We start from the raw sequence: 23850 nt of genomic DNA, 5'->3' as shown, positions 1-23850 counted from the left end.
TCTCAGCATCATGAGACCTCCTCTAAAATAAAGGAAAGCACTCAGCAACAAAGAGCTTATTCTGAGAGGGCAGAATTCAAATAAGTAATGCATTACAGGGCTCATCCTGCTCCCCACCATGGGTCTGATCCAGTTTGTTGTGGCAGCAGTTTTTGTAACCCAGGCAGCTCAGAACCCAGAGGAGGCAAAGAACTTGCAGCCAGTTTTACAGTTTTATCGTCCTTCTCCTTATGCATGTGTCTGGGATCATGCACAGCTCTGAAATGCTTAGGATACCTAAGCTCTATTATAAAGAGACCAGATATTTTGATTGTAAGTATTCTTATCTTAGAAACAAAGCTATGACAGGTAGCCATATGATGATCCTTAAATCCAGGCTCTACAGACTCTCCCTTACCTGCAACCGTGCAGACAGTGCTATCCACAGACTGATTAACAGCTTTTGTATCCTCCACCCACACAATCTCCCATACATCAGGATTCATAAAGCTTAATGAGTCCTAGTTTGTGATAGAAACAAGCCTGACTGAAACATAGGTCATATTTAACCCATACCCGTCTCCCCTTGATACAAGATGCACTATGAAGAATTAATCACTATTGATTAAAATGACCAGTCTATTTAAAACAAACTGGAAGCATCTACCATTAGAAATCCAAATTTCACAAATCCAGATATGATTAATTTCCTGGCTAGGCCCAAACAGTGGTGAAATTTCAGTGTAATTCTGGTTGGGCTAGACAAGCCTGCTTTGTGTTCACAATCCATTTTCCTGATACACAGCACTGTGCTTGGTTGCTTGGTGCTAATGCTCAAAAGCAAAACCGTTTGACTCTCAGTTGGTACTGTCACATGCACTTGCCATTTTCTTCCTTTTATTCTGTATTTCTTTTCAGACTTTTTGAGTCAGAATAGCATTTCCACCCTCCCACTCTTCCTGAAGTTAGCCCTTGATATATTCTATCAGCAAGGGAGGAAGAATGACAGGGTCTATGTTTACTTTTTTCGCATGAATCCTTTCGCATTGTGAGCAAATGCACTGGTTCTAAAAAAATACTGAATATGCGTGCTCCATTTTCAGACAATTTACTGCTCTGCTGCAACAAACGGTTAGTGTTGAAAGATGAGATTTTCGTATTGTGGATACAAAGATGGGGAACAGATTTCTCATGCTTCCTGTTCATATAGTGTCTGCAGAGCGTTGTCCTGCAGAGCCTGAGGGGCTTCTGCCCCAGAAGCAGCAGCTGCAATGGAGAAGAGAAACCAAACATTAGCCTGAACTGATCTTTTGTGTCTCACTGCTGCTCCTTTACCGTCAGTGGGAACAGAAAGAGCTAGCCACAGGGAACATTTCCCAGAACTGTGTTATAAGATGTCCAGTATAGTCCAAACATGTGTTATGGGCATAGAAGTAGCTAAATGGAGCCAAACCACAGCCCAGCTGACCAGGTGCCCCTTACTGTTAGCTCAAGCCAAAGGTGCACAGCATGACTGCAGTACTGCTTACCCAGCTATACCTAACTAGGGTCCAGAAATATGCAGCTCAAGGACATTCTCCACCAGAGGAAGCATCTTTGGGTTCAATACCCCTTCATAGATTTGTTTTCTCTAAATTTGTCCAATTTCTGCTTGAATTCATGGTATTTTGGTGGTTTTTTTTTTTTTTTTTTTTTTTTCCTGTACAGTGTCTTCTAGTAAGGAGCTCAAAAGATAATTAAGAGACATTTGAAAAGATACCTAGTCATTTGAACCTGTTACTTCAATCCTCATTTATGTAATCTGGGAAACAGTGAGCAACTGGCTTCTATTCCGGAGGCCACCTAGGATGCTGTAAGTCTCTTACCATATCCCTGTAGTCATCTTTTTTCAAGACTGAAAAAAAAAAATCAAGGTCTGAATAGTTGTCTCCTTGTACAGAAGCCATTCCATGATTTTGGTTATTATTCTTGCCTTTCTCCCTGCCTTTTCTCCTTATACAAAGGCGTTTTGAAGCAACAAAAGACAAAACTTTCCTGGGCTTCTGGTATTAATGTGGAGCCTGTGCACTGGGATTTACATTCTTTCAATTCTACCTTATCTTTCCTGAGCTTAAAAAAGCAGAATCACCAAGAACCTTTACAGCGACCTAGATTCAGGCATATTCAGATTAAATAATAGTCCCTCAACTTCTAAAAGCCGTAAAAGTCACATTTTTGCCCAGACAAAAATAGCATTAGCTGAAAGAGCTATGTGAGGGAATGAGATGAGAAAGTATCTCTTTCCATCATTTCAGATCTCAGCACCTCATTTTCTATTTCAAAGGCATTTCCAGGGTTCTCCTGTAGGAACAAAAATACACTGAAGCCCTGTAAAAGGAAAAAAATACAATATCCAAGTCTTAGAGAAAGACAGGTCTCCACTATCTGCCAGAAGGCACATAACCTCAGTCATAACCAATTTGAAGATCTGCCCTCACCACTGCATGTTGGAATGGAAACTGAGCTGCTTCAGAAGACATTTAAGAAACATTAAGAGATGGAAAAGTGACACAAATCTATATTAATTTGTTGCTATAGAACATTTCTAAATTCAGCCAAGACCAGAAGATAATTTGGCTAGTAATGGATGAAACTACCTTTACGTCGGATGTGACCTCTCCATACAAAAACCAAACATCTGTTAGAAGAGCATCCGGAAGCCTGAGGCATATAACACCAGAACTTCTCTAGAAAAGAGCTGTTGGTTTGTGGGTATGACAACACTATAGAAAGCCTAATGTCCCCCCCTTTTAGTTGCAACTATACCTTTATTCCAAAATTAATTGTTAATTACAGTTTTATTAATGGACACTGCAAAACTGCAAATAATTCTAGCCAACTGGTACTTTCTGATGTTGGATAGTTGTGTTCTAGTTCTTTTGGAACTTTTTAAAATCATAACTATTTAGTCTGAAATTATGCAAATGCCAGCCATTTGTCTCAGGGAATATATTTTCTGAAGAAAAAAAAAAAACAATCACCCAGTTTTGTTGTTTATAGAAATGATACTTGGAAACCAATTGTTGTTTTATCCATATAAAAACCTGGCAAACTTTTCTGTGAAATACCCAAGAATCTGCACTTTTTGTGGCAAGGACTGCATTCTCAATTTTATTGTAGCTGAGATAGTTTGTTGTAAGTGCTGATGAAGGCCTTGTGCATCTGAAAATACATTATTTTTAAATGATCAGTTTTGTAAAAGAAATTCCCTCTCGTAATTTTCTTCCTGTTTAATTACTCCCTTAGCTCGAAGCATCTTTGTAGCATTAGGTTGAAATTACATTGACGGTTGTCAAGATGAAAATTTGAATACCAAAAGGTTTTCAGTTTGCTTTTAGAAATCTTTTGTTTGTTTGATTGCTTGTTTGTTTTGTAATTAATTTGAAAGACCAACCAAAACCACCACAATTAAAAGTGAGCCAGGATGAATTCAGCCTCCTTCTGTTCATGCATTATCAGATAGACTTAGCACTATCCTGTCCACCAGATTCCAGCTTCAGTCAGAGGACAATGCATTGCCATCAAAGAGGAGAAAAAAAAGCTTTTGCTTGTAGGATGCTTAATTTATATATATATATATATATTATTTCTTTTTTTCAGCATTTAAAAATTGGCAAGACAGTCTGGAAAAACAAGCAGGAGTCTTGGAACAGGGCAACACATTCACACCACACTTTCCAAAGCTGTTTCCCTGTTCTGTATTTCTGGGAGCCTTAAATGTGGAGGCTTGAATATTTGAAAGTGCTGAGTACTAGCCATTGTAATGGAAGTCAATGGGAGCTGGAGTATGTGCTGTCTGGTCCTCTAAAAAATTACATCAGGCATCCACATTTATGGATACTTGTAATCTTACTGTTTTTTGCCTTAGGTTACCAGCTGTACTAGGCAGCAATGATACCCAGAGTTGCTATTAAGGTTCTGTAAATGGAAATTAGTCAGTGTTTGCACATGGCAAGGACCTGCACAGTGGAACAGCCTGGAATGTCCCAGCGGGAAATAATTTTGCCTTCGCAGCAGACTCTGAGCTATGCATTGAACAGTGAAAAGAAAATCAAGTATTGAACTCACAAACTGTGCCATCTATTATGTGCACCAAGCGAGACCCAGATCCTGGGCAAAAATAGTCTGTGACTGATGCACCTGTGCACGGTGGCAAATTAACAGAGTAGAGACAATTTTACTTGCAGCGTTTCTTAGCTCCAAGTGCTGAGCTGTGCAACCTTGATAATGTTCTTTTCACATCCTGTTTTGTATGTAATTATTAGCTATTTCAGCCCAAATTTAAAAATAGAGCACTTCCTTATCAAACACATCTTTTAGGACACAGTTGCAGCTGACTTTTTAAAAGTGCCAATAATCTGCAACTCATGCTGAAGGCTACTGGCACTGTCACAGCAACACCATCCAACCTCTGACAATTTCAAAGCCGCTTTCAAAGTCCTAAGATGAACACTCCAAAAAAGGCAGCCAAAAATATCTTGCCACTTTTAGAATATTAGACCTAATAAGATAAAATAACAGATAATTTGAGGAAGAAGATAGTTTCTAAAACAAAGTTATTAAAGTAGGATAACACTCCAGGCAACCAATTCCCACACCTTTTATCATCATCATTAGTCATTTATATTGCAGCAGCATGCGGCAACCCCTGCTGACGTCTGGGCTAGAAACCAGACACAGATAGTGAGAACGACACCCAGACCAAGCAGCTTACAAAATTCTAACAGTACGAAGTGTGGGAAGGGGAGCGGGGAAGAACAGAAGGTTGAAGTGAGCTGCTGAAGGTCAATTTGCACAAATAGGGCACAGCCAGGAGAGCCAGGCCCTTGATCCATGGGAGCAGCTGCCCCTCTGGCTTGTGCTCAGAGCAAGCACAGCATGGAGAGAAGTGGCAGATCAACTGCGCAGGTCCCACACTCCTGAGGAAAAAAGCTGGTTGTGCATGGAGTAACACATCTGGAAAAACATGAAAGTGAGGTGACACATTTCTTCAGGGCTCAGGATAGAGCTCTGTGGCACAGCAGAGGAGTGGCATATGGGAAAAAGTCATGATTAACTCACCAATGCTCTGGCAAGGCCATGAGGATAGGCAGTGAAGAAAGGAACATGGGAAGAGCAGGATTTCCTAACCCCTGTGCACTGTCAAATTGCTATACAAGTGCTTGCTGATGGGAGTTGTGGATATCATAGAATCACAGACCGTTTGAGGTTGCAAGGAACTTCTGGAGGTCAACTGGTCCAACTCTCTTGCTCAGTTAGGGTCACCTAGAGCCAGTTGCCCAAACCATGTCCAGACAGCTTTTCACTATCTCCAGGGAAGGAGACTTCACAAGCTCTCTGTGCAACCTGTTCCAGTGCTCGGTAACTCTCACATGTTTCCTGATGTTCAGAGTTTTCAATTTTTCAGCAAAGGATGTCACCTTGACAATGAAGCAAAGCCTTTTGGATTAATTTTTTCTCCTATTGCTTGTTACTTGTCACTTTTAAAAGATACTAATGATGTGGCTATAGATATGGAGATACTACTTGCATATGTCTTCCAACTCTGTACAGTATGCCCAACAACCCATGTTCTATCTCTGTCTTTCTCTATATAGTACAGTGGGTACTGTACTATATAAAGAACATATTTTGATAGCTAGTGTAATACAACGTACACGTCATGTTGCCTCAAGGTCATGGTAAATTGCATCTGTTTATATGATGCATCTTGACATACTCTTATGTAGTGCCAGTAATTTAAAACAATACCTATATAAAATATGAATAAGACCAAGAACATAGCCACAAAACTGAAAATATTTCACTGCTTTCTTTTATTAAGACTGTTCAGTAGCATATGGGTAACATTTCTTCAGGATTTAGGGAAAGGAGTGTATATTTTGTAATATTTTTCTTCAGCGGACACCAAGCCAAATTCTGTTCACAAGACCTTGGGTAAAGTTACTGTTAAAAGGAAAGCTGATCTGGATTTATGCCCTCAGAACAGAGAGCCAAATTTAACCTTGATTTTTTTAACACATAAATAATTCTTAAAAAATATCTCTTGCAATAAAGACGCTGATAATAATAAATAAAATATTCATAGTGTCCAGATTATGCAAAATTGGTCATTGGGAAAGTCCCAGAGTCCTTGTAACACACAGGGAGACCACTGAGTCCCACTGAACAGGTGTGTTAAGTAAATGAATAGCAATATGCCTAGAAACGGTTGATAATGTTTATTTCAACTTAACTTTTGAAACAAAGTGTTTATCTGTAGTGAAGCGTTGCCCAAAATATTCTGCATGTTCACACAGACCTGGTTTTTATTCTAGCAGCTGTAGCTCCATCCCTGTAAGACTGCTAAGATACTTGCTCACATTTGTAAACCATCCATTTAGCTCTACTTGTATTTTTAAATTCAAGTGGTCCTCTAGGGAGATATTTACCCATTTCTTCCCCTTTCATGCTGTATGGCAACATCAAGGGGTTCTGGGGCGAGATGACTGGGGAAAATGAGCATACCAGGAAAAATAAAGAAAGCTTGTGGCCATGGAACATCTAAAACCCACAGAAGATGCAGCCCTGCAGTAGAACAATGTTCTTCAGGCTCAGGTGAGAGAAAGGACTTTTCTTAGAAAGCAAAATGCGGAAATGAACCCTAACATACCAGAGATATTCAGGTATTGCCACTTCATGGCTTTTAAGGAAATTCTAGTACATAGGAAAAAATAATGAAGATCCTGCATGAGTCATATAGATGGGATTGAAAAAAAAAAATAAAAAGACACTTGGGCCGAACTTCTCCAAAGGCCATTTGAGGGGTAATTTAAAAGACCAAACAAAGTATTAGTTTAGGTTAACTTGAAATTTCTGATTGGAATTGTTCATACTCTAAGAAAACTTCTGGATTTGCTTTACTAAGTAGGAAAGAAATGGAAGGTGGCTTGATGGGCAAACTTAGTGCTGGTTTAATTTTGGACTGAGAAATGATAATTTCTAGCAAATACTCACAGGCACTGGTAAACATAATTAATCCATTCAATGATATCACAGCATTCCTAGATATTATGATTTCAGAACCTATCTGTAGTGTAAATTAAACAGGCAGGTTTACTGATTAATGTTAGATGTGACAGGAATAAGACTACTTGAATGAAAAACTGACTGTGCAAAGTGCTTTAAAATAGTGTCACTCTACCACCCATCCACAAAACCTGAAGCAGAGCAAGATGAAAAACTTCATCTGAATTCATGAAGCTGCACACTGAAGCTCCAGCGAACCAAACTCTTTTGCTCACGTTTCCAGATCAGTACCCTATTCTTTGGATCACATTGTCTCTCTGGACCATCTGATTTAAACTGATGCAGCTTAGCTTCAGTTTATACTGGTTCAAGTCCTGCAGCATAAGCTTTTTAACAAGTCACTTTGCAGCACCAACAATTTAATTCAGCCTAACAGAAACATAGAAATTGAAACACTAAAATGTCTTTTGACCTTTGCTGTTAGCTACAATCAAAACCATGCAACAAAAAGAGCAGAGAGGAAATGTAGGACATATGCTCAAAATGATGAAAAAAACATTTGACCATGTGACACAGTACATTGAAGAAAACATTCAAGAACAGTTCATCCTGCTGAAAATATTATCCCCATAAGTCTGCAAGGGTCAGTGTCATCTTAGATTATGCAGTGTACAAGTGCCAGCCTTAGAAGAAGACCCACACGCGGGCCCTACACTCTCAGGCAGGAGGTCACTAAACACTAGCAATTGATCTGTGGCTCTACAGACTCCAAGAAAGGGCATAAACCCCCCCCCCAAAAAAATGATAAAATGTGCACAGCTCAGAAAAAAAAAATCTTTAAATTCCTCTCCATTTTCTCTTGATACAAAAGCAACTTTTCAAAGATTTCCCTTTGTCTGAAGCAATTTTTCTCTGGAGACTTCCCAGGTGGTTATCTGCATTCACACAAGCCTGTCTAACTTAAGAACTCAAGCTAAGTTCCACTCTGCTTATCTTATCAGTCCTTAGTTTCTCTCAAGCAGCACCGACACAGGTAACATATCCAGTCCTTGTTCTCACAGACTTGGGAATTTGTGTCACCCTGTAAACGACTTTTTTAATGCTGAAGCTGGAAGCCATGTTGCACATGCCACGGGTCCAACAGGGGACATAATTTCATCACCCAGCGGCTTTTTCTGTTGAATTTGGCATGGGCATTGCCTCAGTCAGACCACAGACCTGGCTCCACATCTCCGGAAGCCTTTCAAGTTGTAGTCTGACTTTTGAACCATACTTTTCAATTCCTTAGATCTCCAGATGCCATGTACACTCCAGTAATTCACACAGAAAGTCTTCACAGTGACTAGTGACTGAAATACAGCCAACTCTCAAGTGAAAGTCACAAACCAAAAAGCCACATCAAATGGTCCAGAGAAGAGGGAAGGATGAAGCTGTTGGTTGTTGTTTTTTTTTTTTTTTTCCTGAAGAGAAAGCATATGGCAAATTTACACAGGGAAAAGACTTACTACATGAATCAAAAGATTTAACATTTCTTTGCCAAAAACTGAAGAGCCTAAAAGCTCATAACTCTGTATTAGTACCGCAATTATATTAGCTTCCTGTATTTTAAAAACCCAAGACAAAACTTTAATGCTTCTGACTTTGCTTTTTAAATAGAGAGTTACACTAGACAAACTCCAATTTAAAATCTCAGTGGGTCTGACAGCTGTGTTAAAGAAGAGAGCTTTTTCATGGTACAAGCTTGTGGATTGATTTTAATAATGGACATTTTCTTTCCATACATCCAATATTTATATTCTTTTGCTATTTGGAAACCCGTCTGGGGACACATAAATCTGCCTGCATCATAATTATACTTGCTTATATTTCATGCCTATAATTAGGCTAGGATCTATGGCAGGAGCCATAGGAAAACTGGACAATCTATTCTGCATGGGTTAGTAAGACTCCAGTTATTTTTCCAAAAGGATAATCTATATTATGGAGAAGAAATTAATTCTGTCAGATTTTCAGGAAGCTAAGGTTTGGCCAGGATGCATTTTTGGCTTATTTCCGAAAGAAAACATTCAGAGGACTCCCGAATCTGTCTTCCCAAGTTCATGACTCTCTTTATTACAGTTGTTCCCAATTCCTTCTTCCTTTCTCTAGTTTTCTTCACCGGAGCTTGCTTGGAGGGTACAATCCAAAGTAGGAGCTGCTCACTGGCCAGGAGTGGTTGCAGGTAGCTTGCAGAGCAAAGCATCACTGCTGCAGCTCACTGTGCTCAGAGGGGAAAGGAAAACAAATGTAGGCTGGTGGAGTTCTTTCAAGACAAAGCTTAAGGTTGTACAACACAGTTACATTCAAACCCCCACAAATAATCCAAGAATCAGGCTTTTTTTGGAAAGCCACTGGCAGCATTTTACTTTGAGTACTGCTGCTTCTTGGACTACAAATGTCAAAAGCACATCTATAACGATGCGCTGCTGCAGGCTGGCCTTGGGAAATCCTTCACAAAAATCTGCCAGTGAGGCTGGGTCACTTCCCTCCTCCTACAAAGTCATCTGTTCTGATCACAGCTACAATTTCTGCACTCTCCCTGGGGCTAAAGTAAGCATTACTGAGAAGAAAATGTGCATGACTTACAAATACACAGCACTCCACCACACACAGGTATTTGCAAATAAAGGACAGAATGGCTTTCTCATAGACACTTGCGTGTACACCATGCTCTACCAGCATGATGCCTGTGCCACTCTCCATACCCTTCACAACCAGCTAGGAACAAACTCTTCCATACCACACTTGCATTAACATTTTTGCTGTACACTGTTGTCTGTCACAGGAAGGATGGCTGAGTGGCCAAAGCACCGACTGGGGACTGGAGATTTATGGCCTCTGGGGTACCGAGGGGCACCTACAGGAGCACAAAGACACCTGTTGCAGTTGGGAAGCTGGTTAGCATGAACAATCCTGGCTCTGAGAAACTGTATCTCCTCCTCCCTGTTCATGAGGACTCTCTCCCCAAGTATGTGCTGCTGGGAGGTTGCTGTACAGAGCTACCAAACATTTTGTTAAAGCACAGGATTTCCACCCTGTCAAAGCACTACATGGGCTGCCTTTCCCTCACTGTTGCCAGGTGGTAATTGCTAAGCAGGAAGGCAGGGATTTGCAAAAATGTCTGCTCTTTATAGATGGCACATTTCCCTCTCCTAAGAGCCATAATCCCTCTGCTAGCACAAGTGTCTGTGACCTTCCTCCTGTTTTCTCATTCCTGACTTCTTGTAAATGCTAATTTGCATTTTTTCTGTGTCTTTTTGCTGTCAAAACTGTAAACACCAGGTTATTACCAGGCATCTCATCAAAGGAAGATTTACAGCTGTTTGGTCTTCATTATTTTGTTATAAGTTTACACAATTTTTTTAACAGCACGGTAAACAAGGTATTGAAAATCTCCCAAACAACAGTATCCTCCTGTTCCAATTTGTAGTCATTTATAACTGACATCAGTTGTATCTCTGCTGCAGACAGGACTGCTGCACGCATAACCGTGCCCAAGGTTGCTCCAACATAGCCAGCTGGAAGTAGAAGTCTCCTGGAAAATATGAGGGCCTGCACCCCATAAGAGGAACAGCTACCTGAAACCGCAGCCACAATCCTGCTAGCAGCCTTCCAGTATCTGAAGGGAACCTATAAGAATGCTGGGGAAGGACTCTTCATCAGGGACTGTAGTGACAGGACAAGGGGTAATGGGTTAAAACTTAAACAGGGGAAGTTTAGATTGGATATAAGGAAGAAATTCTTTACTGTGAGGGTGGTGAGGCACTGGAATGGGTTGTCCAGGCAAGTTGTGAATGCTCCATCCTTGGCGGTGTTCAAGGCCAGGTTGGGCGGAGTCTTGGGTGGCATGGTTTAGTGTGAGGTGTTCCTGCCCATGGCAGGGGGGTTGGAACTAGATGATCTTAAGGTCCTTTCCAACCCTAACTATTCTATGATTCTATGTACCCTGAAGCCCACACCTCACTGTCTTCCCTCTGCCTGTTGCTTAATCTGGCTAGATCTATGACAGCTGGGTACATTTACACAGGTTGTTTAGTACAAGTGTAAATAAACACCCTAAATAGAGATACACAGTTATTTTTATGAGGGAGAATAAGAAATCAGTCCTTTCATTGTCAATCATTTTCACAGAGTTTTGTGGCTGACAAACACACTGTTTGAGTGAAACTAAACAAGATATGTTTAGTCAGTTCAGCTGTGAAGCAGCTCTGGTAATACCAGTGGAGATCTGCATGCAAAGGCATTGTGCAGAGACAGAGAGATATGCCCTGTACATTTGCTGAAGCCCTACGTATGTGACAGATAAATGTCTGAAGCAGAAGAATGTAAAGAAAATTTCAGCTAAAGAAATAAAGCGCAAAGCCACTTTATATTTTATACTGCAGCAGCTTGTACTGGTGGTGGTGATGAAACCAGCTGACGGTGTGATCCAGCTATGGAAGAAATCAGGGGCACAATTCTTGCTGAGTCCACCAGGTTCTGGATTAGGCTTTGAAAGCAAAAGTAGCCCAGAAAAGCAATAGTGACAGAAACAAAAAATATTTTTCCATAATTTTGTCTCGTAAATTGCTAGCATATGTACTGACCCCATATTGCTGTGTTAGTCTCTGAAAATGGCCCACATAGTGAGTTATCACCTTCAGTAGCCTCAAAGAAGAGGTCCTTGTGACAATGAAGATTCACAGAAAGTCCCTGTCTTTTGGCTGTCCTATTCTAATTTAGTAACATCTTGTGGCAGTAACAGCCTCATGCTGCAGCATTGATTTCTAGCTTAGGTATTTAAGGATAAATATAGATACACCTACAGAGACATGAGAAAAGATCAGTGGCAAATGATCATCACTGCAAAAAGCATTAAAGATAATGAATGTAGTAATCATTCATACCAAAAATCAACATAAAAATCCACAAGTAATGCTGACAACTGGGACCAGGTATATGGTAAAGCAGCCAGTGAAACTAGCTACCTTTTGGACACTCTTGTTGTTCTGTGTGCTTGCAGAGTTAGTTATGGAAGTTGCATTCACTTAGAATTTTTCTAGAAGAGACTGCTTCTCTTACTGTTTGTACAGTATATACCAGTGTCAGGCCCTGATATCAATAACTGATAATAGCATAGATAATAATCTATGTGATAAGCACAGGGCAAAAAGGCTCCCAAATTTCAAGCACACTCGTAGGTAGGGTTCTCGGAGGGCCTCATGCTGAGCCTCCCAGCTGTTGTGAGGACCTGCAGGTCCTGTGGTGCAGCAGGGCCAAATCCTGCTGTTGTGGTTTAAGCCCAGGCAGTAAATCAGAACCACGCAGTCTACTTCCCCCCCTCCCCTTTCTTTCCCCCGCTCCTGGAGGGACGGGGAGGAGAACAGAAAGAATGCAACTCCCACGGGTTGAGATAAGAACAGTTTAATAACTAAGGTATAACACAAATCACTGCTGCTACCACCAATAATAAATAATGATAAAGGAAATAACGAGGGAAGAGAATACGTTATGAGAAAAATCAGCAGCCTTACATATTTGTGCTGTATCACCCAATCAGTAAGCTAGAAAAAGTGGGGCTAAATCCTGAGAGGGTTAAGACAGTCAAACTACATCAGCAAATATCATCTGAAAGCATAGACAATGCATGGCTTATATCCCATTACCCCTTGTTCTGTCAGTACAGTCCTTGATGAATAGTCCCTCCCCAGCATCCTTGTAGGCCCCCTTCAGATACTGGAAGGCTGCTATGAGGTCTCCACACAGCCTTCTCCTCTCCAGGCTGAACAGCCCCAACTTTCTCAGCCTGTCTTCATTCAGGAGGTGCTCCAGTCCCCTGATCATCCTCGTGGCCCTCCTGTGGACTTGTTCCAACAGTTCCATGTCCTTTTTATGTTGAGGACACCAGAACTGCACACAATACTCCAAGTGAGGTCTCACGAGAGCAGAGTAGAGGGGCAGGATCACCTCCTTCGACCTGCTGGTCACACTCCTTTTGATGCAGCCCAGGATACAGTTGGCTTTCTGGGCTGCGAGCGCACACTGAAGCCGGCTCATGTTCATTTTCTCATCGACCAACACCCTCAACTCCTTCTCTGCAGGGCTGCTCTCAATCTCTTCTTTGCCCAACCTGTATCTGTGCCTGGGATTGATCCAACCCAGGTCTAGGACCTTGCACTTGGCATGGTTAAACTTCATAAGGTTGGCATCAGCCCACCTCACAAGCATGTCCAGGTCCCTCTGGATGGCATCCCTTCCCTCCGGTGTATCAACCGAACCACACAGCTTGGTGTCATCGGCAAACTTGCTGAGGGCGCACTCAATCCCACTGTCCATGTCACCGACAAAGATGTTGAACAAGACCGGTCCCAACATCAGTCCCTGAGGGACACCCCTCATTACTGGTCTCCAGCCGGACATGGAGCCATTGACCACAACTCTTTGTGTGTGGCCATCCAGCCAGTTCTTTATCCACCGAGTGGTCCACCCATCAAATTGATGTCTCTCCAATTTAGAGACAAGGATGTCGTGTGGGACAGTGTCAAACACTTTGCACAAGTCCAGGTAGATGACATCAACTGCTCTGCCCCTGTCCATCAGTTCCGTAGCCCCATCATAGAATTGGTCAAGCAGGATTTCCCCTTAGTGAAGCCATGCTGGCTGTCACCAACCACCTCCTTGTTTTTCATGTGCCTTAGCATGCCTTCCAGGAGAATCTTCTCCAAGATTTTGCCAGGCACAGAGGTGAGACTGACTGGTCTGTAATTCCCTGGGTCATCCATTTTTCCCTTCTTAAAAATGGGGGTTATATTTCCCTTTTTCCAGTCGTTGGGAACTTCACCTGACTGCCATGATTTTTCAAATATGATGGCCAGTGGCTTAGCAACTTCATTCGCCAGCTCCTTCAGGACCCGCAGATGGATCTCAGCTCATTTCAGTGGGACTTGTTTCTAAAAGCAGTAGCAGTCACCGTATACTAAACATGGATGAAAGCTGAGTCCTGAACCAAAGGCTTTGGTTTTGCACTGAGGAGCAAGGAGGATCTGTGATGGAGGGGCACGCAACAAAGGGGTGAGAGATTCATACACTCATACAGTGGATGGATGTACCCAGATATGCTGTCCTATGGATTAATGATGTGTGTCCACATGGACTAGGACAGACACAAAAGTGTTAGGTGAAGATGTGTCTGTGCAGGTATCTGCTAGAGATGTGTGGGCAAGGAGGACATGCCACCTGATTCTTAAGAGATATAGTAATTCACATGTTGTAATTTGGTAAAGATATTTGGGATTTATCCACAAAGAACTGATATCAGGAAGGTCTCCTCAGTTTTATGAAGGAAATAGCTTACTGATCCTGTCTGTCTGCATCATAATCACACTGTACTACTGTGCTTCACCTACAGGGATCCAAAAAGATTGTTTCTCTCTTCATGCATGACCTGACTTCTGCAAAGGGATGCTGAACCTCCATGTGAGGATCAGAAGGGGTGTGGGTAGGAACAGGTTGTGAGGTAGGGAGCACTAGTGTTACTGATGTTAAAATCCCTGTGATGCCCATTTGGTGTGTCTTCTTCATGCATTCAATAAATCTACTGGAAGCTAGACTAGAGATCACAAATTAATTTGGAGACACAATAAGCAAAACTATTGTAGGATTCTCTGTGTAATATTAGGCATGGTCTACTTAATGGCTTTTTTTTTGTTTGTTTGTTTTTGTTTTTGTTTTTGTTTTTTCCCTCTGAAAAAGGAGTTTAAGGCTTTAGTGATTCTTTTGATCTATCCTCTCTTGTGAAACATTGCAGATGTGACTTGTGTTCTTTTACTAGATTACTAAAATTCAGCGAGGAAGACTGGAATTATTTTGTGCTGAGCATGAATGACTGGAGCAGATAGTTCCTGGGCCCTTCCGCATATCCATAGCATGGTTTTCCGGGTGGGGACGCAACTAGACCCAAAGATACCAGTGATCACTTACAATTCCACTAAAAAGCACACAAACATATGCAGAATTTGAGGGACAGCAATTAGGAGCAGAAGTAACAGAGCAACCCTTCCTCAGTCTGCTCTGATACGCTAGTGATATTAAAACCATATTATAAGGTAAATCACATTGAACACTCAGGATGTTCCCAGTGACATGACACATTGAAACACTCTGACAGTAATTTCAGAGATGCTGTTCCCTTTATACTGAGTGCAGCTTTCTGAGAACGCATTCAGCTGTGCCAAGCTCCAGAGCATTTTAGTGCAATGTAAAGTGTTTGCTATGGAACAAAACCACAGGAACTCAAACCACATAGCTATGATGTCAGTGAAATGGATTAGTCTTCCTAAGGAAATCTTTAGTTTCTAGCTTTTATTAATACAGATAGAGAACAAATACAATGTTCAGCAGTACAGGAACAATATTGTCCTGAGGGCCATTGTGTTCATCCATTAAGAGCCGCTTTCAAGAATGCTTTAAAAACCCCTCCAAAATCCTACCTTCTCCTGCTAAATATTTTGTATGATTTCTATATTCAGTGAAAAGTTACATTTCCTGTGAATATATAAACAAAAACCTTTCAACCAGTTCTTGGTTTAGGCACAAAGTAAAAAATTCCAACAACACATAAGTCACAGGTCTTGATAAGCAATTTTGCCATCTGCTTTCTCATCCAAAAAGCTCAATGGTTTTGTTTTCAAGCATCAGACTTTCCTTAAAGGAAAGTTTCTGGTACTCCTAACATAGGTCAGCAACATCTCACTTTAGAGACAGTTTTGTTAGGGTCTGGGATGTGTCAAAGTCAAGTTTCAGTTTTTTCATCAAACACATCATGGTTGCACATGGAGGAGAAAGTGATACTTTTCAGTATCTAACGACATATGCATAAAGTGACAAGTCCCAAATTTTCAGAAGTCAAGTATAGGTACTGCATTAATATCCTCATTAAAAGAGTAACAAACTATTAAGGTACAATTTATATTCTCAGACGCTACATTGTTTTCTACTCACACCAGTCCTTTCTGTCTAGCTTGGCTGACAACTGGAACAGGCATTCCTCCACTCTGTTTTCTCATATAGAGATGTACCAGACATCTTTTACCCATTTTTTCATCAAAGCTTACTGAGTTCTTTGGCTCATCAACTTTTCTCCAGGCTTTTTGTTTTGGAGGCTCTTACTTTGTATGAAATTCTTTATTCATGTTCATGGATTACAGTGGTTGCTCAGTGTTTCTTAGCCAACTAAAAACCTCCTTACCTGTCAAAGTTCAATAATTATCCTACTATAATCATCAGATTTACTTTTCTGATCGATTTGTGTTGCAGAAAATATACAAATATTATAAACCCCATGCTCAGGTCCTCAAAGGTGTTTGAATTCCTTAGCCCTGCTTATTTAAAAAAGAACTGGGGGCCACATGATATATTAAGTTCTTAAACACCAGCATGTGTTCGAACTTAAACACTTTTATGTATTCTAACATCCAAGTTTCCATGGAAAAATTGCCAGCTTAACTGTAAAAGCCTTTCAGAACCTCTTTTATGATTTTTACAGGTCTAGTTTAGGATGGAGGGCTGAGGCAGGCTGGGGAAGACCCTGTGCATCATCACTGCAGATGAAAATACAGTGCAGGGGATCTTCCTGGCTGCCCTGAGTTCTGTGCTTTGGTGAACAGTACTTTGAATCTAATTATGTAATTGATTAATATAATGGAGTATATATCGACTAAAGCACTCCTTTCTAACCCTTTTCCATTATAAGCCAGTGAAAAGTTTATGTCAGGAAAAATAAGAGAATGTACTTGATGCAGTATGGTGCATTTTAAATTCTCTTCTTAACATTTCTGAGGAATAAAACGCAAATGAGATGAGGTTTCCAGTGGACGCACTGCTTTCAATAGGACTTTATACTCTTCTACACTAATATGTCATTAGGGAATCAGGCAAGAACCTTCCAGAGGTGTGCCACACCGGGAGCTGTAGAAGCAGACCAGAGTGAGGCAGATACCCTTTAAGTTTCTGGGATATTCTGCTGCAGAACTCAGTCCAAAACTCTAGCACATTTGCAAAAAGCTTTTTTCTGTTCGCAACATGTACAAGATTTCCCTGGGTTTGTATTAAGATGCCAAGACAGATATTTTTTCCCCAACTTCAGATGTAATTTTAGCAGCTAAGTAGTTTTTGTACAAAACATCTTTTCCTCTTTCACAGAGAGGATCAAAAGCTGAAAGACTGCCTTGGACAGAGGAGGCATATCGGGGATAATAAGAATAGCTGTTAGGTACCATATTCTTTGTGTCATCTTTTTGCCCACAAGTGCTGGATTCATAATGACTTCTAGATAACAAATCATCAGCCTTCTTGTTTCAATTGGATCTTTTTCTGTGCTGCAATTTGATTATTTTACCAAGAGCTCTCAAAACACTTACATAGCCCCACAGCTATGCCTAAACCCTGTCAGCGTAAACAGATACACTTGTACATCCCACAGAACCTGTATGGCGTGATTAGAATATTTCTGTTTAGTCATTTTGTGTTTCATCTAACATATACTTCCCCTGTGTAGTAAAGCAATTGCAAAATTAATGGTTACATTCAAACAGAATGGCTCAACAAAGAGAAAAAAGAATTTTTAGGACAACTGCACCAGGAATTTCCTTTTACACATGATATTTCAACTAGTGTTGACTTAAAAGTCCAAATGCAAATCATTAATAAAAAAATAAAAAAAAAAAAAACCAAAAACAACTGCAAAATTAAAAGCAACTTTGCAGGGGCAATGATGAACTAAGAATAAGGACATTGGGGTTCGATTCTGATCTCTTTCTTTGCCAGTATAGCTTTGGGCAGTTTCTTTGTTCCTCAGGTCCTTATCTATTTAATAAGGATATTAATACTCAGTTAGTGCTATTCCTTGCCCACATGGCTTTTGAAGGCCTCTTCAAGGTTTTTGTTGTAGGAAGTACTTCTAGTATCTGTAAAGCAGTCAGCAGAATAGAAGCCTGCTTTTTATTGAACATAAAGAAGAATTAAAGGACAGAATGACAATCAGAGCTGATGTCTACCATAGACCTGGTAAGAACTGCTGTTCAGTACCAGTAATACAAGGCTATACAATACGTTTTGCTAAAGATGACCCTTTAGAGAGCTTCTAATTAAAGACTGACCTATGAAAGCCAATAAATATTGCGGGAGCTAGAACAGATGTAGTTAAAATATATACAAAAAAATATTTCCCTGTAACAACAAACTTGCGCCCTCAGCAAGTTTGCCGATGACACCAAGCTGTGTGGTTCGGTTGATACCCTGGAGGGAAGGAATGCCATCCAGAGGGACCTGGACATGCTTGTGAGGTGGGCTGATGCCAACCTTACGAAGTTTAACCATGCCAAGTGCAAGGTCCTACACCTGGGTCAGAGCAATCCCAGGCACAGCTACAGGTTGGGCAGAGAAGAGATTGAGAGCAGCCCTGCAGAGAAGGAGTTGAGGGTGTTGGTCGATGAGAAAATGAACATGAGCCGGCTTCAGTGTGTGCTCGCAGCCCAGAAAGCCAACTGTATCCTGGGCTGCATCAAGAGGAGCGTGACCAGCAGGTCGAAGGAGGTGATCCTGCCCCTCTACTCTGCTCTCGTGAGACCTCACTTGGAGTATTGTGTGCAGTTCTGGTGTCCTCAACATAAAAGGGACATGGAACTGTTGGAACAAGTCCAGAGGAGGGCCACGAGGATGATCAGGGGACTGGAGCACCTCCCGTATGGAGACAGGCTGAGAAAGTTGGGGCTGTTCAGCCTGGAGAAGAGAAGGCTGTGTGGAGACCTCATAGCAGCCTTCCAGTATCTGAAGGGGGCCTACAAGGATGCTGGTGGTAGGCTATTCATCAGGGGCTGTAGTGACAGAACAAGGGGTAACGGGTTCAAACTTAAACAGGGGAAGTTTAGATTGGATATAAGGAAGAAATTCTTTACTGTGAGGGTGGTGAGGCACTGGAATGGGTTGCCCAAGGAAGTTGTGGATGCTCCATCCTTGGCGGTGTTCAAGGCCAGGTTGGATGAGGCCTTGCGTGGCATGGTTTAGTGTGAGATGTCCCTGCCCATGGCAGGGGGGTTGGAACTAGATGATCTTAAGGTCCTTTCCAACCCTAACTATTCTATGATTCCATGATTCTATAATAAAACCCCAACAAAATCAGTGTTGCAAATTTTCACGGAGAAAAACAGATACACAGGTATAAGTACAATTTCTTGTGACAAGTGAAAATTTAAAAATGTTAACATGAAATGGCATGTCATTTTGAAATCAGTATTTCCATACATATGGATTTGCAGAGCTTTTCATTTTTGAAAAACATTATGCCTTTTCAGTTTTTTCAGCCTGATGTAAGAAAAGCACAGATGCCGATCTACTGAAATTTTCTGTCAGATAAATATTCTTTCTGTGTCTATTTATGTTTAAACAACAAAAGCTTAAGACTCATTTGGTTTGTGTTGGGATTTTGCAAGCTTTTCAAAATTTTTGCTGGATCTTGAATCAAGATAGTTTGAGGCATTCCAAGTACAGTAATGTGTTGTGCTTATGTGTTGTATTATTCAACTACATTTTTCTTTACCAGAAATAGTTGATGCAAGCGTGGAATGTATTTCCACTGTTCAGTATCATTTCCTTGATAATGCAGATGGTTCAAGATCTATCTCACATAGTTTATCTAAAGAAACAGTTCAATGGACTGAAATGAAATACATGTGTTTTCAGCATCAGACCTTCTCTGAATAGTATCTTAAAAGCAAAGGAAATTACTAATTTTACTTGCTTTAGAATTGACAGAGCAAGTCAAATACAGCTGTTGTGCAAATGTTTAAATGATTAAAAATCTCACTGAAGAAAAAGTTCTAAGTTACAATAAATCATTGACAGAAATATCTGTTACAATGAACATCCTGTATCATGCAAAATCTTCTCTCTCAACATCACACACTCTTTGGAAAATAATCCACTATTCTTCCTATGTATATGTTGCTATCATTATAGAGAAGAGAAAGAAAAAAACCTATTGCTGCATTAATGTACTGGATGCATTTTAAAGTTTGCTATACGTGCAAAATCCTATCTATTTTAAAAAATAACTGTTCTTTATAAACTATAACAAAGGAAACATTACTTTTTATGTAATATTTATCAACAGTACAGACATCTATAAGCACAAAAAATTGCACAGAAGAAGAAAATTAGATGATTTTATGCTTCCTATTTCAATATATACCCATATTCTGCAGGAAGCTTACTATAATTATGACTTCATACTGTGTTTCTAAACCCTAAAGGTAAAAATGTTCCTGGGTCAAGCAAAGAGCTAAACAGCATGTATTAACTATAAAACGAATATCTAATATAGTAGACAGTTTGGTAAGTATCCTTGAACCTTATAATAGTGAGTACTTTTATAACATCAGTGATAAAGTAACTATTTATTATTTTTTAGTTGCCAGAAGAATTGAAAATACCTATTAGCAATGCTAATACTGTCGCAAAAATAAATAAGGCAATGAATGATTCCAATAAGAGTACACTTCTTGGATTTGGAGACCACTAATTAAAGTAAATTTCTGCATACTCTGATAATTCTTCACTAACAATGTATCTGTACAGTTGCATGATCTTTAAGAATGTAATTAACCTATTTTTCTTGTCCTAATTACAAGGCAAAAGGATTCACATGGGTAAAGAAAAACTGATTTTGTTTTGAAGGGAAATACAAATTATGCCTGAAGCCTAATAAATCTGTTGCCATAAAAATCAAAGAGCTTGATCTTATAAAACCTTTCATAATTTATCCACATGAGTAGTTCTTACTCATTGTGGTGGTTTTGACTTCTTCTGTCCTATGTGACCAACAGATGAAGCCCAAGTCATGGACTAAATTAACTCAAGGGACATTTTGTGGACATTTTAAGGACTTTTTACAAGTGTGGTCCATAGACTAAGGAAATTGTACCTGCGTATTATATAAAAGGATGGGAAGGGTGGCAGTGGTTAAAGAGAATGTGCCAGATAGCGTGAGATCTAAACGTGACATAAATGGCATGAAATAAGGGGAGGAGAATGTGCTGGGTTTGGCTGGGTCAGAGTTAACTTTCTTCATTGTAGCTAGTAAAGGCTATGTTTTGCATTTGTGTTGAAAACAGTCTTGATAATGCAGAGACCTTTTCCTTTCTGCAGAGCAGTGCTTACGGAGTCAAGGCCTTTTCTTCGTCTCACAGCACCCCACCAGCGAGCAGGCTGGGAGTGCACAAGAAGTTAGGAGGGGACACAGCTGGGATAGCTGACCCCGACTGACCCAAGGGATATTCCATGCCATGTAAAGTTGTACTCAGCATGAAAAGCTGGAGGAAGAAGAAGGAAGGGGTGAATGTTCAGAATGGTGGCATTTCTCTTCCCAAGTAACCATTATGCATGATGGAGTCCTGCTTTCCTGGAGATGACTGAACACCTGCCTGCCCATGGAAAGTAAATGAATTCCTTGTTTTGCTTTGCTTGCACACATAGCTCTTGCTTTACCTATTAAACTGCCTTTATCTCAACCCAGGAGTTTTCTCACTTTTACTCTTCTGATTCTCTCCCTCCTCCCACTGGGGCAGGGTGAGCAAATGGCTGTGTGGGGCCTAGTTGCTGGCTAGCATTAAACCGTGACACTTGTACAAGTTGTCCCATTGGAATAGAACTGCTGATGTGAGGAGAGATTTCAACTGGGAAACTTGAACTTAAGGTGCAGTCCTTGTTCAAATAAAGAGCTGAGGGGACTACTTCGATAACCTTTATGGGTTCTGTTGTCCTTTCTCAGTTTTCCTTACTGGTTTTTATAGTAGCCAAATTTTTAGGTGGTAAAACACATGAAAAAATCTACCTCAATGCACATGCATGCATACTTTGAACTCCTGATATCAAGGGTGTTTCCTTTGAAACCTATTGAAAAATTGTCACGCTACCTGAATGTGTTTGTATTGTCTCTTCTTCCAGCAGTGATCTGAAAAAGCTTTATTACTATTCTTTCTCTAAAATCTCTCTTACGGAGTCCATCGTACAAGGAGGAGATGTATTGGGTACTACCACAAAATTCCATTATTTGGGTAGAATTTAAGCTCTGATGCTTGCTCACGAGTCCTGGTATGGCCTGGCCTGGCCTGACCTTTCTGCTTTGGCTCTCTGCTTCCCTCTCCCCCTCAAAACCTGCTGCCAGGAACCCATAACCTCCATACCCAGCAGGACAGCCGGTGACAACTATCACACAAACCCGTTCCTGGTCTGTTTCTAACCCCAAAAGCAGCGGGATTTGTGAGGGATTACCCTCAGAGTGGGGGGAGGCCCTTATCAGAGTTTGCTTCTCAAGAGGCACTCAACTTTCCCTCTTCCACACTCAGTGAACAACCAGAATGTATAAGAAATACATACATTTCACATCACCATTCTTTCATCTTTTAGTTCTACTCTAATTTCTGAAACAGAGATCCAAGAAAACTAGGCTTTCTGGAAAACTAATCTGTTCTCCTGTCTCAGTACACTCGCTATATAATTCCTGATCTGCTTGGCAATTTGCTGATAATGACCCAAAATTTTGGTAAGTTGGGTAGTTACTTAATAACATCACCTTGTACTCCCCCAGCACCTTTCATCCAGGAAGATGTAAGTACACTACAGCTGTTAATGAAAAATATCTCGCAACATCCACTGAAGTAATTTATAATAATTCTCAACACCCTGCTAATACAAGACAAAAATTATTTGATATGAGGACATCTCATACTAGGTTTGCTTATTTTATTACTTGGGTCATCACGAGTAACATTGTCATAATTCACAGTGGTCATTTTTTGGCTTTCTGACATGTGCAGAAGGATCTGCCTCGCACTGTATCTAAAACACAGCATCCAAATCTGCATTTGATATTTATTTCCCATGGGAAACAAAACAAAGTAAATCTTTTGTACCTGCAGATCTTGCAGACATACTAATCTCTCCTGCAGCTTTTATCTACTCAGATAATACTTATTCAGAACTATTCTTACATTGGCACTGGATTTCTTTTACCTTCTGTTTTCGCCTTCTAGTGGTCAGTACATGACTGAGGTGCAGAGACCCCAGAGAGACAAACAGAAGAAGAGAAAGAGGAGGCAGGAGGAGGGAAATGGAGGGAGGAAAAAAAAAGAGAAAAATGTCAAAGCAAATCCTTAAGCACCCTTTTTAGCATGGAAATATGTCCAATACAGCTACTAATGTTCCACTCCAAGTGCAAATGACAGCACAGGTGTGCACAAACATATATACACACACACACTGTCACACAGCAAGGAAGAAAGACAGAAATGATCTTACAATGCTGCTGCAGTAATCAGGATACTTGCTCCTGGAAACGACCATACAAACAGAAATTCTTTTGCTAACTTTCCATATTTATTTTTTTTAATATTCAGTTGATTATTGCTTTTATTTTTACCTCTCACTGTAACAGAAATATGGTGGTTGTTATTATTAAAAGGAAGGAAAAAGGCCTTACCATGCAGTGCATCAGGAAGAGATGAGAAGCACAGAGCATGCTGCAGAGATTAAGCTCAGCATGGCATTCAGATATCCTTTGGAATTGAAGAAAATTGTCCAACCCATTCTTCCTAACAAAGCAGACAAGTTTTCTCTAGGCTTGAATTTTTCACCAGAAGTCAGATCCTTACAGTGCATTATATTTTTCTTCTTCAGGACATATATTTCCTCCAGTTAAGTCTCAGCTCCGCAATGCCATTTCCAATCAGCTCTAAGAAGTTCTTCATTCCC

General features: G+C 40.5%; 1 protein-coding gene across 1 annotated transcript in view; it reads right to left on the bottom strand.

Annotated features, from left to right (window-relative positions):
- TUNAR (transmembrane neural differentiation associated intracellular calcium regulator) overlaps positions 1-23617 on the bottom strand; it is a gene marked incomplete at both ends in the record, with an annotated part of 30197 nt that extends 6580 nt beyond the window's left edge. Inside the window, one exon of the mRNA XM_080619443.1 lies at positions 23579-23617. Coding sequence (XP_080475569.1) covers positions 23579-23617 — 39 coding nt within the window. The remainder of the gene's footprint in view (positions 1-23578) is intronic.
- Between the last annotated feature and the right edge of the window lie 233 nt (positions 23618-23850).

The sequence above is a fragment of the Psittacula echo genome (genome assembly GCF_963264785.1).
Source record: "Psittacula echo genome assembly, chromosome: 5".
Lineage (NCBI taxonomy): Eukaryota > Metazoa > Chordata > Aves > Psittaciformes > Psittacidae > Psittacula > Psittacula echo.
This window is presented reverse-complemented; position numbering and strand designations above follow the sequence as displayed.